This window comes from Hevea brasiliensis, chromosome 15 (genome assembly GCF_030052815.1).
Source record: "Hevea brasiliensis isolate MT/VB/25A 57/8 chromosome 15, ASM3005281v1, whole genome shotgun sequence".
In the NCBI taxonomy this organism is placed as follows: domain Eukaryota; kingdom Viridiplantae; phylum Streptophyta; class Magnoliopsida; order Malpighiales; family Euphorbiaceae; genus Hevea; species Hevea brasiliensis.
Genome location: NC_079507.1, coordinates 51,436,828 through 51,454,960, shown reverse-complemented (window position 1 = coordinate 51,454,960; position 18,133 = coordinate 51,436,828). Strand labels below are relative to the sequence as shown.

The 18,133-nt window shown below is 33.3% G+C and overlaps 1 protein-coding gene and 1 non-coding gene across 2 annotated transcripts; one reads left to right on the top strand and one right to left on the bottom strand.

The window, feature by feature from the left end:
* Nucleotides 1–4,763: 4,763 nt before the first annotated feature.
* On the top strand, nucleotides 4,764–4,871 carry LOC131174280 (small nucleolar RNA R71). The gene has a single exon (XR_009144528.1). It is a non-coding gene; the product is annotated as a small nucleolar RNA R71 (small nucleolar RNA).
* A 10,896-nt stretch (nucleotides 4,872–15,767) lies between these two features.
* Nucleotides 15,768–16,783, bottom strand: LOC110662425 (germin-like protein subfamily 1 member 16). The gene is made up of 2 exons (XM_021821376.2): nucleotides 16,594–16,783; nucleotides 15,768–16,494 (listed from the first exon to the last, which is right to left on the bottom strand). Exons 1-2 carry the CDS (start codon nucleotides 16,715–16,717, stop codon nucleotides 15,914–15,916), a joined length of 705 nt encoding a protein of 234 aa, XP_021677068.2. The 5' UTR covers nucleotides 16,718–16,783; the 3' UTR covers nucleotides 15,768–15,913.
* Between the last annotated feature and the right edge of the window lie 1,350 nt (nucleotides 16,784–18,133).

Here is an 18,133-nt window from a genome sequence, read left to right as displayed (position 1 = left end):
ATGGGTAAAAAGGATTCAAAGCATGAGAATATTTCAAATCTTAACAACATAAGGTACACTTCTTATTTTATTATAATTTTTTCTTTTTCTTTTTCTTTTTATATATATGGAGGAGAAGTACACAATGAGAATTGTCAAGTGCTAGCAAAACACATAAAAATGGAGGGACATTTTGATACTTTAAACTTGTATCTTGCATTTTCTTTTTTATGATTGTCCCTAAAATTGCCACCCCCAAACTCATTCCTTTTAATACTTTGAGTGGATTTCTTTCATTTTGAATGGCGATAGTGAAAAGCACATATACTAGCACTTTTACAAGATGACAAGCACTTCTTCTCCCTTTTTTTGTATATTTTTTTCTTTTTTTTATTTTTATTTTTATTTTTATTTTTATTTTTTAGAAAGTGTACCTAATATTCAATATTATTCTCATGAAAAGGGTTGGAGTGTTTGGTTCATTGGCTAGGTAGCAATAAGGATTTCAAGAAAAATTAGGGATAAAAAGGCTCAAAGGGGTTTTCAAAGGTCAATTTTAATTAGGAAAAAGGGCCAAAGGTTTAAAATGAGAAGGTTTAAATCAAAGAATGCCTAATCATCTCTCTTTTCAAGTATAAGCTGATATTTCGCCTTGAAAGGTTTAGAAAATTTGTTCTAGGATTGGTGAGACATCATTTGACTACCTTATATCCAATAACTCCCTCTAAACACTCCAATCTCTAAAGGACTAGTTGGGTGGCTTTTTGGCTAAGAAGATATAGGCAAGGGATAGACACTTCAAAACTTTGCACCTCTTAGGAAACTTTCAATCCACAAACCCAACTAAAGGTAAGTCAAATCACTCTCATAGGCAACTTTTCAATACTCAAGGGATTTGGCAAAAGATTTTAATGCATGATGCATGATTCCTAAAAATGAGCAATGCATTAACTAAATGGAAGAAGTCTATTTGTGTGCAAAGTGTATAATTTCTAAGTGATGTATAATGTGTGTGTAAATGTGTTATGTATATGTATGTATGGATGTATATGTAAAATATTTACAATATATGTAAATGAAATGGGATGAGATGTTCCTATACTCAAAATGTAAAAAAAATGAAGCAAAAATCAAAATGAATGTGCACCCCCAAACTCAAAATTAGACATTGTCCTCAATGTCTCAAGTAGTGCATTATCAAAATTCAAAGTAAAGAGAAATTACCAGGAATTGTGAAATTTAAGAGCAAAAGGAAAGAGTTACCTGGTATAGAGTAGATGAGAATTCAAGGAATAATGGTGATGCATAAGAGGCTGTACAGGTTATGCGGAGTAAAGTGCTGTCCAAAACATGTGCATAAGTAGGGTGCATAAGCCGTGCGGTTCTGCATGAGTGGCAATAAGGGTTGCATAGGCTATGTAAAATATTTGCAATTTTTTTTTTTTTTTTTTTTTTTTTTGGTCATGCGGAAGTGCATAAGTTATGCACTCTCCTTATACAAGTCTCAGCAGGTTTTAACTTTTCCAGAACATGTGCATAAGTAGGGTGCATAAGCCGTGCAGTTCTGCATGAGTGGCAATAAGGGTTGCATTTTTTTTTTTTTTTTTTTTTTTTTGGTCATGCGGAAGTGCATAAGTTATGCACTCTCCTTATGCACTCTTCGGTGGGTTTTGAAATTCAGAGTCTTTGGTTATGCAGAAGTGCATAAGCTATACACATTGCTTATGCAGGTCTCGGTAACTTTTGGAATTTTCTGATTTCTGGTCATGCACAAGTGCATAGGTTATGCACTCTGCTTATGCACCCCTCGGCAGAATTGGAAATTCAGAGTTTTTGGTTATGCAGAAGTGCATAACTTATGCACTCACCTTATGCAAGTTTTGACAGATATGAAATTTGACAAAATGAGGTTATGCAGAAGTGCATAAGCTATGCACTCTCCTTATGCACTTGCAATAAAGGTGGAAAATGGCAAGAATTGTGGTTATGCAGGATTGCATAAGCTATGCAGTTGCTTATGCACAAGTTAGCAAGATCAAGAATGCAATAGAACATGGATTGCAAGTGTGAAAAATACCCTAGAATGAGGAAATATAATTCCATGAAGCATAAACCATGAGAAGTTTCACCAAAAACACATCAATATATACAAAGTATATCAAAAAGGCATCACACAAGCATGTAAAAATGGATCCTACATAAAAGACCTTTGAGAACTATGCCATTTTAAGAAAAATTCTGCAAATCAACATTTAGCACATAAAACTCCATAAAATTTGCATGAAGTTGCATCTAACCACAAATGATGAAATGAAGTCTCCAAGTTTTGCCAAGAAAATGCAGCATTTTTACCTTGAATCCTACAACCCAAAGAAGCTCAAAACTGCAAAAATGACTCACTTACCACCATATTAAGATTAAAATCACACATACTTAAAAGTCTCACACCCAACCTCACCAAAAACACAAGCCATCTGCTGCAAACACCCTCTTTCTTTGCAGAATTTCTTCTTCCTCTCTGCATAAACCAGTTGCGGCTCAAGGGCAGAATCTATCTGCTGCAGACTTTTCCTTTTCTGCAGATTGCATTTTCCTCTGCAATAACAGTTACGGCTCCCAATAGTTCACCAGCCTTTCTTCATTGATATACATCTACAAGGGACAAGATTTAATAATGTCAAAAATTGAATTTGAGGAAATTTAAGATAAAAACAAAATTAATGAAAATGAAAGTAAATCAACAAAAGCAAAATAAAAGGACTTGGGGTGCCTCCCAAGAGCGCTAATTTATAGTCCTTAGCTGGACTCTTTTCATGTTTCATGGTGGCTGAAATTGGAATTTATTGCCTCTGTTTCCAATAGGCGCTTCAATGAATCTATACTTCATTTTCTTTCCATCACATGAGAAGATTCTTGTTGCTTTGTCTAAAAATCCGACCATTTCTTTCTTGACAACCTTTGGTGCATCTTTTTCTTTGAGAGATGGTTGCTTTACTTCACTTTTCTCCATTTGCTCAACTTGAAAGATTGGTGCCATAGGACAAGGTGGATTACTATTCAAATCTTGTGCAAATGCAGCCTCTTTTGGATTTTCATCATTGATACTCCCTTCATGGATAAGACAACTTTCAAGAGAAGCCTTCGGATAGCTCTTTCTAAAGTGCTCTTTTACTAACTCATCAACTATATCAATTCTCAAACAAGAGTCTACATCTTCATGTTGCTTCTTCTTATCATTGCCAATATTGAAGACTAACTGATCCTCTCCGATTCTAAGAGTAAGCTTTTCACCTTTCACGTCAATCAAAGCACCGGTGTGCAGAAAGGCCTCCCAAAATGATTGGCATATGAGAATCCTCTTCCATGTCCAAAATGACAAAGTCAAGCGGGATGTAAAATTTTCCAACCTTGATGGTATATTTTCCAAGATCATACGGATATTTAATTGATCAATGCACTTGAAGAGAGAAATGTGGGTTGGCTTAAGATCTCCCATGTTAAGCTTCTCATAGATGGAGAGGGCATAAGGCTTACACTAGCCCTAAATCACATAAAGCTTTTATAGAACATGATTCCCCAATATGGCATGGAATTGAAAAACTCCTGGATCCTTGAGCTTTGGAGGAAGTTTCCTTTGGAGGATAGCACTACATTCCTCGATTAAGGCTCTGATCTCATAATCTTCAAGTCTTCTTTTGTTTGAGAGAATTTCTTTCAAAAACTTAGCATAAGAAGGCATTTGGGAAAGAGCATCGATAAAGGCACATTTATATATAGCTTCTTCAAAACCTCTAAGAACTTCCCAAATTGCTTATCAAGCTTGGCTTTTTGAAATCTCTGTGGAAAGGGAAGCTATGGCTTGTAAGGCTCTGGAGGTATATATTTCTCTTCTTTCTCTTCAACCTCCTCTTTACCTTTTCTACACTCTCTTGTTTTCATCTCCCTTGACATCTTTCTCATTTTCTCTCTTCTCGGCTTTTCACTCTTCTCAGTATGCACTATTTTACCACTCCTCAGTGTGATGGCATGACATTGCTCCCTTGGATTTTCTGTTTGACTAGGAAGTTTCCCCATAGAATTGGTACTTGATGAGCATGCTTGTTGTGCAATCTGATTTTCCAGCATCCTATTGTGTGTTTGCATTTGTTCGACCTTGCTTTCATCTCTCTCAACTCTTCATCACGCTTAATTTGATTAGCAAGAATTTGTTGTAATAAAGCCTCTGTGGTGGAACTTTGTTCTTCTTTGTCTTGGTAAAGGTGCGATTTGCATTCTTTTCTTTGAAAACTAGGTGGTGGTTGCCTAGGTTGTTGGTATTGATGCTCTTGTTGTTGTGATGGAAAGTTACGAGTTGAAGCTTGATTTTCTTGATTCTCCCATGAAAAATTGGGATGATTCCTCCAAGCATATGAAGGATAATCTACTCCTGACTCATTGTTCATACGCATAAGTAACTTGTTGAGAACTTCGAGCATGACGATGTATTGACGAGCATACTTAACTCCTACATTTTCTTAGCAAGGACATTAGTGAGTGCATCATATTTGGCATTGATCATGTTTAATGATCAAGCTCATAAATTCAAGCAACTTGCCTTTTTTGAGTTGGAGTTTAACATCTTGGACTACTCCATATATTACTGTTCTTTGCTATTTTCTATAATAACTCATAAGCTTCATCTTCATGCTTAATGATGAATTCCCCTCCAGTTTGAGCATCAATGATCCCTCTGATAGCGGGAGGTAGCGTTTGTGTAAAAATTCTGGTTTATCATCCATTTGGGAATGGCATGATGTGGACATTGTCTCTCCAACTCCTTCCATCTCATCCATGACTCATAAAGAGTCTCATCTTCTCTTGGTCTAAAAGCAATCATTTGATTCCTCAACTCTTGAGTTTTCAGTGGAAAGTATTGGGCAAGAAATGCATCGGTGAAATTGCTCCCAATTTGTAATTGAGTTGTGAGGTAAAGAATCAAGCCAATCCAATGCTCTATCTTTCAAAGAGAATGGAAACAATTTTAGCCTTCTTTGCATCATCGAGATACTCAGGTTGTTTTTGCATGTCACAAATCATAGCAAACTTCTTGAGATGTGTGTGTGGATTTTGGAAGGATGACCCCAAATTGAGAATTGAATCATTTGAAGGACTCCAAAATCCATCTTGTAACTATTTGCATCAATCCTTGGTCTTGCTATGCTCTCTCTCAAGTCATCAAAGCGTGGAAAAGCATGATCCATCATACTTCCCTAGGCACGTTAGCATTAACAACTTCTTCACCATGGGCTGCATTTTCATTATTTTGATCATTTCGGCATTACCAACACCAATTCTAATTCTTTAATCAGCCATGTCTGCTTATAATTAATTTTATATCAAGTCTTCTTTTCTTTATCTGTTTTATTTCTTGTTGTCCTTACAAAATTTATCAATTTCAGTGTTGAATAATTAGGATGTATCGGTTGTGCTTCTAGCTCTTCTCATAAAAGATTAAGAGTACGAAAAAGAACAAACAAACACAAAATGAAAAGATATTGAGAGATAAAACTAAAAACAACTAAAATAATCAAGAATTCAATCTTAAGCAAACAACTCCGACAACGGCGCCAAAAACTTGATGTGGCCCAACCGCAAGTGCAGGTCATTACAAGTAATATAGAAAGATATCGTTCCCACGAGTTGTGTTAATGATTGAATTTTTGATAAAAAAAATGCTAACTAATTTGGACTATTTTTGAAATTAAAGTAATAAATTGATGGGTATTGGAGTATGAAATCTATATATGCAAAATTAATAATCTATTCAACTATGTAATGATTTAACTAAATTTGCATCAAATTAAAATAAAGCAAATTCAAATATGGCAATATTCAAAATGGCAAGTAATTAAATTCGATTAGAAATTAACAATGATAAAAGGTGATTAGGAGTTAGGATTTCATATTCAAGCTATTTTGGGATTTTCCCTAGCTAGCCCAATCCATGAAATTTATGGGTTTAAAGGAGATTAATTCTAAAATCCTTTGAAAACTCTTTCGAGTGAGACAAAGAGTGCCTTAATTAACTTAATCCTACTTTCGTGGAGTTAAAATTAACCAAGACCCATTAGGTTCTTTAATCAATCTATTAAAACCCTCTTAACCCTTAGTCTATTTCTAGATCTAAGTTAATTAAGTCCAATTTCTTGATTAACTATCACTTGGTTTTCTCCTTTCGGTGTTTCAACCAAGGATTAAGAACATAACTTAATGGGGCCCTTCATTAAGCATGTGAATAAGCACACAAGAAATGGATTAAACCTCATAAATTCATTAAATTGGGGCTAACCCAGTTCAAATCCACAAAAATAACTAAAATATTACATCCCTTACTCCAGAATCAAAAGTAAACTACTCACTATCCATAATGCTTACAAGATATGATGAGTTTAAATGGAAATAAAGCTTTAATCTAAGCTAAGAAGTAAGAAATTAAACACTAGAAATGTAGAAAAGTGTAAAGAAAGAAAGAAATCTGCAAATCTTAGTTAAAAAATGGTGTGGAAGGTGAAGATGGCTCTTCAAATTCTGCTCAGCCCCTCTCCTTTTCTTCTTTGCTCCTTGTCCTCCCTTCTAAAATGAGAAAATGGGACTAATTATAGCATTTTTCTGACATGGAGCCCTAAAATGGTATGTTCTAGGAGGAATTATTTGAGGGAATCTCCTGCCAGCTCATTAATGAACTCTTCATGGGACTGCATAAGTGGACTGCATAAGTTATGCGATCCCTTATCTGATTTCAGCTGATTACAGGTCACTTATGCAGTTGCATGACTTAGTGCATAGGTTATGCACAATTTCGTGAATGTGCATAAGGGAGGCGAGAATGTGCATAAGCTATGCAGATCTCCTTATGCACATTTAATTTGGTTACGGAAAAGTGATCTTTCTCCTTATGCAGATCTGCATAGCTTATGCGGCAAGTTATGCCTGATTTGGTCAATGCATATTTGACTTGAAAACTTGTTTTGACATCTTTTCTTGTAGAAGACACTCCTCAATGGCAAAATTCTCTTTAGTCCTTCAAAAACACCATTTTTCCTACAAAACAAAGTAAAAATTACAAATTAATCCAAAATTGACAATTATGGAAAACTAACTAAATAACTAATGAAATTAGCTAAAAGTGACTAATAATCAAATAAAATAGCTATGAAATTAAACCTAAATGATTATGCAAAATATATGCATCAGAACAATAGTGAAAATAAAAGAAAATAAAAATTCTAATTAGCTTAAAACAATTAAAATCCAACTTAAAAACAAACAATTCCCCGGCAACGGCGCCAAAAACTTGATACGGTGTTGTGTGTCCGCAAGTGCACGGGTCACAGTAGTATAGTTTTAAAAAATGATATCGATCCCACAGGGAATTGTGCTTAAATTGGAAATAAAAGTATAAGATAATTAGAATGACAAAAATTAAAAGATATTAAAAATAAAATCTAAAAATTAAAATTAAGACAAAAATTAAAGATGTAAAATGAAATTTGGAATTAAAATTGGTATTTAAGGAATTAATGCTAAATCAAACAATTAACTAAAATTAATTAAACTAGATTACCAAAAATTAATGTGGAATTTCTATTTATGAAATTTGAGAGGAATTAAATCTAAATTCAATAAAAATAAAATTGATTCTAGAGATTGGATTTTCAATATTGTTTGCATGTGGTTTATCCTTAATTTAGCCAAACACATGAGAATTGCAATTTTGAAGGAAATCAATTCTTAAATTTTTGAAACTTTTTTCAAGCATCTCAAAATTGGTTTTCATTAAATCAAACCCTGTTTTCACGGTATTTCAAATCTAACAAAAACCCAACTAATGCATAAAATTGATTTTTGGAAAATTCCCCTTAATCTTCTTAGCTTATTTCTAACACCAAGAAAATAAAGTTTGTTGCAAGATTATCCATCCCCAATATTCACTTTTCAGTCCATCTATTAAGGATTAAAACTTAACTTAATGAGGGCCCATTCATCAAGCAAGGCAATAAGCACACAAGCAATAAATCAAAATATAACAAATCCCATTTAAATGGCTAAATCAGTTCAAAACCACAATACAAATCAATATTTACAAACCCATCTCTAGAATCTCAATAAACTACTCACAAATCATTGTTTAAAGACAAACCCAAATGAAGAAATGAAGAAATAATGGAAATGTAAGCTAAAGGGGTAGAAAAACCCAGCAAATTTGCAGCAGATTCTGCTGCACAAAAGTGCAGAAAACGTGATCTGCAGCTGCTGGAAAAAGAATGCAGAAAGTGCTCCTCCTTCTCTCTTTCTAACTTTTCCGAATTTGCCTCCCTTGCTCTTTATGGAAAGAAAATGATAAAATGAGGCTTTATATAGGCTAAGGGTCTGCCCTAGAATGGGTAAAAGGGGGAAGGTTCCAGAGAAAGTGAGGTAAAAAGCTGGAGTAACGGAAATGCCACGTCAATTATTTTCAGTAAAAACGACATAAGCCGAGTCAGTTGTGTCGCGGGTTGTGTCGCTCTCGGCGTGAATATCTGACGATCGACACAACCTGCGACATAAGCTAATTCGGTTGTCTTTGCGAGTTGTGTCGCTCGGCCATTTTTTACTCAACTTCAAAATTTTTGCAATTCGACTTTAATCTCCTCCAATTGGCTACTCTGATCAAAATACATCAAATTTCTCCAAATTTACCCTACAAAACAAATAAATTCCAAAAATTAAACTAAGAAGTGTGAAAATTATAAAATTGACTAAATATATACTATTATCTATAATAATAGCTATGAACAAGGGTAAATAATGTGCAAAAATTACACCTAAATGATGATCTAAAATGCATGCATCATAAAGACCACTACGAACCGATCTAAGTATGGATGGAAGATACGGTTCATAAGGTCCATGAATGCCGCTGGTGCATTTGTTAGGCCAAAGGGCATCACTAAAAACTCATAATGCCCATATCGGGTCCTGAATGCAGTCTTTGGCACATCTACATCCTTCACCCTCAACTGATGATACCCTGATCTGAGATCAATCTTAGAAAATACTCCTGCTCCCTTCAACTGATCAAACAGATCATCAATTCTAGGCAACGGATATTTGTTCTTCACAGTCACTTTATTCAACTGCCGGTAATCAATGCAAAGCCTCAAAGTCCCATCCTTCTTTTTCACAAACAGCACTGGAGCTCCCCATGGTGACACACTGGGGCGTATAAACCCCTTATCAAGTAACTCTTGCAACTGAGTTTTCAACTCCCTCAATTCCGTGGGTGCCATTCTATAAGGAGCAATGGAAATGGGTGTTGTACCAGGCAGTGTCTCAATAGCAAATTCGACTTCCCTTTCTGGTGGCAAACCAGGCAATTCTTTAGGAAATACCTCTGGGAAGTCTCTTACTGTGGGTATATCACTCAGGTTTGGCTTAGCCTGCCTAGTATCCACCACATGTGCTAGGTAGGCTTCATAGCCTTTTCTCATCATTCTTCTTGCAACTGTGGCTGAGATGACATTGGACAGGAAATCTGTCCTTTCACCCACAACGGTGATCTCATTACCCTCAGAAGTTTTCAAAGAAATCCTCTTTAGTTTACAATCAACCATTGCCTGATGACGTGACAACCAGTCCATTCCCAAAATCACGTCAAACTTGTGGAAGGGCAACTCAATCAGGTCTGCCAAGAATTCATACCCCTGAATCCTTAACGGGCAACCCTTGTATACTTTGTTCACCACTACACTGTGGCCCAATGGATTAGTGATCAGAATGTCTTGGTCACTCTTCCCTACTAGTATCCCCCTTTCTACGGGTAGGTTGATGCAGATATATGAATGAGTGGATCCTGGATCCACCAATGCATGCACAGGTGTAGTGTAGAGGGAGAACGTACCCCTGATGACGTCCGGGGCATCTTGCTCCTCCTGAGCTCTCAGGGCATAATTTACGGCGGTGGTGCATTATCCGCCTCTCACCGCTCGATGCAGGCCTCGTGATGGTCCCACCGCGTCGGACTTACGCATTTTCTACCTCTCGTAGTGCGTGCAGAGCAGTCTGCTTGTGTTGGAGTAGCTGTAGTAGTTCTACGTGGCGGTTCCTCGGTGATGCTTTATCGACCCACATCTTAAATGAGCACGATTCTCTCCAACACTCTCTCTTGTGCCATTTCGCAGGTGTGGACATGCGAGAAGATCCGGGCTGGTCCTCGAACCCCATCCACGGAGAGCTGCCCACCGATGGTGTGGGTGACCTCTCCTAGGGGTGAGCGTGGCTGGGCCCCGAGACCACGACCACTGTGGTGAGTGAACTCTGTGCAGGAGGACCCTTGAACTTCTTCCCAAATGCAGGAGCTGAACTAGACTGACCTGGGCCCCTCTTCTGCTGTCTCTCTCTTCTGGTCTGCTCACTGATTCTTACTTTTTCCACCTTTATTGCAGCTTCCACTAACTTGGTAAATTCTGTGATTCCCAAGGCAGTGAGCTGGATCTTGATGTTGTCATTTAGTCCCTCTTCAAATCTCTTACATCTTTCTGCTTCATTAGGGACTATCTCCCTTCCATAACGGCTCAATCGGACAAATTTCTTCTCATATTCGGCCACTGACAGCTGTCTCTGCCTCAGGTTAATAAACTCTCTTCTTCTCTCTTCCAGGTATACGGTACCCACATATTTCTTCTTGAATTCAGAGAGGAAGAAGTCCCAAGTTCTGACTTACGGCTGCACTTCATCTGACACGGTGTCCCACCACTCATATGCATCGTCTTGCAAAGAAAGATATGGCGACTTCGGGTTTTGCTCGAGTGCGTGGAGTTGTTTTAGGACTCTGCCTGCTCTGCTCAACCAATTCCTACCGCAATGAGTCATCTTCTCTCTTGCCATAGAAATCCACCGCCCCAAACTTTCTTAGCCTTTCCAGTGTGATTTACTGTGGAGCCGGTGGTGGTGGTGTCACGGCATTACTGACCATTTGTCTAAAGAAGTCGGCCATTTGTTGGAACATGGCCTGTGGCGGCTGAGCAGGCTCTGCTTGAGCTGGCGGAGCAGATTCTCTCATACCCCCAGTCTCAGCTGCTGCAGGTGGAGCATGACTCTCCACTTCCTCCTTAACAGCTCTCTGAGATGAAGGGTCCATATCCTATTCAAAATAACAAAAACAAACAGATCTGCATTAGTGTTACCTCGACTCTTACAAATGCAATGCATGGTATGGACTCAATCTAGGCCCAGAAACGCCTAAACTGTGCTCTGATACCACTAAATGTGACACCCCTTACCCGTGTACAGTATACCTGAGTAAGTAATGCCACACGGTGTATCGACACACTCTAATATACCTTAATTAATTTATATCATGCTTTTGCATATAATTTATGAAATATACTTTATTTAAGGCATTTAGCAAAATTTTTATTTATTTGAGGTTCCGAAAATTTTATAGAAAATCCGGCGGAGTACCGGCTAAAAATGGAGAAAACAGTTCTTCGGAACCTGTTAAAAACACTTCCAATAAACAAATTCATTCATTCTCAACTCCAATATCACCACAAAACTCAATATCAAGATCTCAACAATTTTTCAATTTCAGGTCTCAACAACCTTTTCATTTCTCAAACATCCCTTTCTCAGGGTTCTCATATATAAACAACAATTAAATACTCAAATTACTTCCATACATAACCATAAATCTTTATTATTTACATGAACCTCAAAATACATTATATAAATCCCAAATACATATGAGAAAATAAAAATTTAATTACAAAATGGCAAAAATTTAATTACAAAATGACAAAAATTTTTGTATTGTTTCGGAAGTTAAAAGAAATGTAAATAACTAGTTATTAATTGATCAAAATGTTATTCAAATAATAATTTGCATGAATGAAAATAATGATTTTTGTATGTCATGGATTTTGAAGAATTTAGAAATTTTAAATTTTTATTCATTATGAATTATTAAGAATAATTTGTATTAAGTTTTAAATTATTAGTTTGTGCACCACTGAGTTCACCACTCAGCGATAGCTTTATATGCTGTCGCAGATATAGAGACTAGAAGAGCAGCAGATTGAGCTGCTGAGGACAGGGGAGCTACCTGCTTGAAGTTATCAGGTATAATTTATACCCTGACTGTAAATATTTATTTTGATGTATGTATTGCACCTAATTGTATGGACATGTAAAATCGATCTTGAGCAGCTTGTACAAAGTTTGTATAAAGTTATAATAAATTTTAGTTTGGATTTTCTTAATGTAAATTTCTGGTATGATGTATATATAAATTATTTTGTCATTAATGAAATATGATTGGTAGTATTTTATTTTAAATTGAATGAAATTTATTAATAGTATTTTGATGATTGTTGGATATTGAAAATGGTGGATTTGAATTTTTGGAAGTTGTTAAATGTGTTGAAATTGATTAAGATGATTGTGAATTTGAAGAATTTGTTGAGAAAAAATTATTGGAAGTGTTTTTTTTTTTAGGTATTTGAAGAACTGTTTTCTCAAAATACAGACGGAACTCTGGCAAACTTTTTATAAAATTTGCGGAAAAATAAAATGGGCAAAAAATATTAACTAGTTTCAACTTTGAATAAATGTTTTAAATACCTATTAGAAAATGCTCACCACTTATCAAAAATAAGAAAATTGTTTTAAAATCCCTTGTAGGGTACTTAATGAGTTATCGATAGATGAAGTTCGGTAGTTCATTAGGTATTCTATGGTATCATGTTATGCCTTACAGAGGGGTAAGGTGTGACAGATAATAACCTTGAATTTAGATTATATATATATTGTTGTTATATTAAAATTTTTTTTATAATATATTTAATGGGTCTGTTATATTAGTTTAATTGATTAAATTTTTACTATATTTTGGATATGTAGGAGATTTGAATATTCAATTTGTCAGCTAAAATTGTCTCTTTTATTGAATCTAGCTATTGTTTTGGAGCTTTCAGGTGAGTGATAATTATAGTACATGGCACCGTTTTAGTCCCTTTTAAAAATTTTTAGCATTAAATTTGTTATTAAATGAAATTTTAAATCAATATTTTAATAATTATTTAAAATATGATTTTCTAGAGTTTTATTTTATTATTGAATTTTACTCCGATTTTGATTAAATAATTGAGTTTTTCAATTAACTCTGCATTAGAGCAATTAGGATTCCGGGAACAGGCCTTTAATGTCTTTATATTGATTGATATCTGACTAAGAAATTTACTGATGTGTTACACTGAATTGATTTGAGATTGATTTGATCTTATTGACTCTTTGAAATTATTGAAATAAACTATTGAAATTGCACTATCAATTATTATTTGATATCTGAAATTTTTATGTTGATTTTGATTGATTTGTACAAATTGATTTTCTGTTTTGAATTGGTACTTGTGCCCAGTATCTGTATCTGTTATCTGGCTCCACCATGTGGACTATCACGGTATTAGATTGCATTGTTGAGTCATGCATCATTGCAATTTATGGTTTGCATTAGTATCATTTGCATTGATATCTGTGAAGGAAAGGAGGAGAAATGTATCCAATATCTTGTAGCGTGCTTACCATCTGACCTTTGGTGATGTGGGGTATCATCACCTGGTGCAGATCGTAATTACAAAAATTATAAAATTTTTAATGAATGAACTTCTTTTATATATATGTTTTATAAAATTATTTTATTAATGATTTTGATAGCATGAGCATGATTTTATTGAATGGAAAAGTTATTGTGAAATTAATCAAGCGTCTGCCTGTTTCTATTTCGTTATATGCTATAATTATCATTCACTGAGCATTAGCTCAAACCACGTTTTCTCTGTCTGTTATCTATTTTAGATCAGTAAAATTCTACAGCTGATCCAAATATTCAGTCCATTTTCTGAAGAGGGATAATCTTTGATATGTTCTCATGGTATGCCCGAATTCATGTTTTCTCGGGCTAATAATTAGTTTAGTTTAGTTTATTGAACAGTTTAAGTTTTTATTTGAAATCTGTAAAGACTCCGCAGTTTACTTATGGGATATTTATGATGTTTATTCAGTATATTGTTTATTTGAATTTTGTCTATTTTTTTTTCGTATTAGTAAATAACAATGTATTTATTCAAGATACTCTGATAAGGCTTGCATGATTTAAGAATACTTAAATTATGCGTCGGTCACGACTTAGAATTTTGAGTCGTGACAACATAATTATATAAAATATATATAATTTATAGCTCTTATAATATAATTAATTGCAGTATTATAATTTATTTAGTTTATTATTAAATGAGTTTTTTAGATAATAATTAATAATATTTCAAAAAAAAAGATAATAGTTAATAAAAGATAAAATTTTTAATAATTTTATTAATTAATTTAATAAGTTGAATTCAAATTCTTGAGCTTTAGAATAAGATAAATATGAGCTCAATTTGAAAAATTAGTTAAATAAAAATTAGGTTAAAATGAGTTCAAATTAAATAAAATTTAAATTAGAAATTTTTATACAAAATTTATATAAAAATAATCTTAATTTTTACAATGGGCTTCTCCAAGGCTTGGCCCATAAAGTGGCCTTGTAAACACATATACAAAAATCTAGCTACTTTGACATAGCATATGAAAACCTTGAATAAATTTATTATATATATATATATAAAATCTCCTGTGCAGACATTACATCAAATTTATTATATTAAGATTTATAATTTTGACTCAAAAAATAATTATATCTTTGAGATAAATATTTATCCAATTTATTATTGTACTTAAATATAATTAACAATAATTAATAATAGAAGAACAAATTTATATTTGACACTAATTAAACTTTTAAAAATATATATTTATCTGTAAAAAATAATTTATAGAAATAAAAAAACTCTATATATATTTATAAATTATATTATTTACCTCTAAAGTTGTTTTAACAAATTATATTATTTACTCTAAAGCTATTTTTAGAGGTATTTTTTTTTCAAATCTAATTTCTGGCAACAAATAAATTTACTTTTATTAATAATTTTAGAAATAAATTATTTTGTTTTTATATATTAATTCTTCCATAATACTATTAATGATTTTTATTTAAAGTATAATTAAATTAAAATTCTTTTAAAGATAAAAGGAATTTAATTAAAGCTATAATCACTAGTGTGGCATTGAACTTGCATTTTAAAAAAGGCTGGGAGGTGGCTTTATGGGGAAAGCCAGGTGGCTGGGAGGTGGCCTTAAAACAAGGTAGATATATAAGATAAAGTTTGATTGAATCTTAAATTACACGAGATAAATTTGAAAATTTTTAATTAAAAATTACTTCATATTATTTTTATTTTAAATTTAATATTTAAAAGTACTGTAATTCTATATATCTTGTTGGACTCTTAAACAGTTTTTAATTCAATTTAAAATTTTTAATTTAGTATTTAACATAATAAAATATATTAAATAATTAAAGCATTATGCGTCAAGAGAAAATATAGATAAATTTTTACCTAAATCTGATTTATTATAGATTAAAATACAAATATATAAAATTTATCTATTTAATTTAATAGGTGAGTCCTACAATATATATTATATTTTAAGTCTATAGTAAATCAGATTTAAATAAAAAAAAATCTAAAATACATAACTGTGATTTTATATATATATATATATATATATATATATATATATATATATATATATATATATATATATATATATATATTACTTTCTATATTAAGAGTTATTTCTTTTATAAGAATTTTATTGACAAATTGCAATAGCACGTAAAATAAACTCATTGAGAGAGGCAATAAGCATCTCACCTTATTATGATATAATACATTGGAGATACATACAAATAACTTGAATCTTCTGATTTTTTATTTATTTATTGCAATTTATAGTCAAATGAACTAAATGAGAATTAGTAGCTGTTTGAATAGCTGTCGAGCTCTGATGGATTCACCCATTCTTGTTTCTGAAGTTTGGTCACCAGATCCTTGTCAAGATGGAATGCTCTTGTTAGAACATCAGGAACAAGGGATGGGCTGGCTCCAAAAACAGTATTTGCTGTCGTCACAACTCCTGGATTTTGACTGTTTAATGCAGCTATGGCAACTGCAGGAGTTTTTCCAATATTCAATTGGAAGTGAATGAGCCCCAATGGAAATACAAAAACATCTCCTGCCTTTAAGACTTTGCTGAAAACACGATGATCAGGATTGGAAGAGATAAAACCCGCATATAGAGTTCCTTCCAAGACAGTTAAGATCTCAGAAGCTCGAGGGTGATGGTGGGGTGGGTTTAGTCCACCATTTGCTTCATAGTCAATACGAACTATGGATAGACCATTAGTGTTGAGTCCAGGAATAGAATCCACCGTTAAAAGATTGGTACGTGCTCCCAGCTGTTTTGAAGTTTCACTAGCAACATTAAGCCCCGAATAGAAGAAATCATCTGCTGTCACATGCTCTGGATCCTTGCAAAATTTTCCATTCACGAATACTACATGAAAGAAACATTGCAATATATCATCTCATTCTGGGTAAAAACTTAAAAAATAATAATAATAATTAAAATATAGTAAGCAGTTGCATTGCATACCACCAGAGTAAGCATCATCGGTTGCCACACAAAAGTCCTGGAGAGGGCTAGGATCGTAGGCAATGGCAAATGAGGAAGCCAAAGCCAAGACACCAAGAGCTAAAATGAAGTTAGCAACTTTCATATTACGTTTGACGAGCTTGGAATTCTTATATTTGTTTTTGTTTTTGTAAGGGATGAGAAACCTTGCACGGGATGCTTTGCTATTTATAGTTGATGGTTTTTATGTTGACCCAATGCTATTCAAATATCAAGCATGCAAGGTCTTTTTTGGCCTCCCGCTTTGTTTGATTTCTCTTCTCAATTCCTGATTAATTCCATGTCAGATGGTCATGGGCTTCTTCGAAATGGCAACACCAACACTCCACTTTTATGGCTGCAGCAACCCATCTGTTCTCAAATTAAACTCAACTAATTATTTTCTCATTCTAGATATTATCATGGTTTGCAAGGTATAAAAATAGCAGCTGCTTAATGTCCAAAACTAAGGGTTGAATTTCCAAATCAATGCAGTTTTCTTTGACCAGCAGTTAGTCGATGTTCTTCACCAATCCTGCAATTACACTTCAATTCAAATTTTGGCGTTGTATGATTATATTGGGCTAACAATGTAGAGTTGATTAGCTGAATTGGTGCTTGACCATCAATGATTAATGTTGGTGGCCTTTGTTATTTTGTATATTATTAGCTGTGGTGTTCAGGTAATTAGTTATGTAACACCCAAGTAATTAATTATAATAAAAGCAAAGTATATATAAAAAAATACCCTGCAGCTTAACATATTTTTAAATTTTTATTTGTGATTTGTTTCTCAGCACATACAATAAAATATATTAATCATATATTTTTTTTCATTTATTGATTTAAATCTCACAGAATTTGAATTCAAATTCTTTATTTTTTGGAAAATAATTTTAGTATCATAAGAGTTGGCATTTTTTTACATAACTTAAGGTGAATGAACTAATTTATAAATTAAGACAAACATTGATTAGTATCTTTTTACCTCTCAAAAAATACACAAAAAAGTTTAAAATGAAAAGAAGGTATATTATACTCAGTGACCACCCTTAATTAAAATGAATAAATAAGTAAATAATAAGAGGCCTGTAATTTATAATATCAAAGTTTTAATTTTAATGCCATTGATAATGAGACAAAATAAATTAAAGATAAGAACATACCACACTAGATGGAGATGGCTAGCTAGCGTCATCGGTTGCCACGCAGAAGTCACAAGCAAGCAATGGCAAATGAGGAAGCCAAATCCAATTTAGACACCAAGAGCTACAACGAAATTAGAAACTTTCATTATGTGTTATTGGTTTGGCTAGCAATGAAAAATCTTGCATGGAGTGCATGGTTATGGAATAGGGTTTCCAGATATATAGATTTATTATTTATTTTTTAATGTCAGAGTTTAGTTTTTAATTTTTTTTATATTTTATTAATCAAAAATAAAATACAATATTTTGAAATACAAATCATCAAATTATTATTTTGCATAAGCAAATTTAACATAAGCTACTTATATAAAATA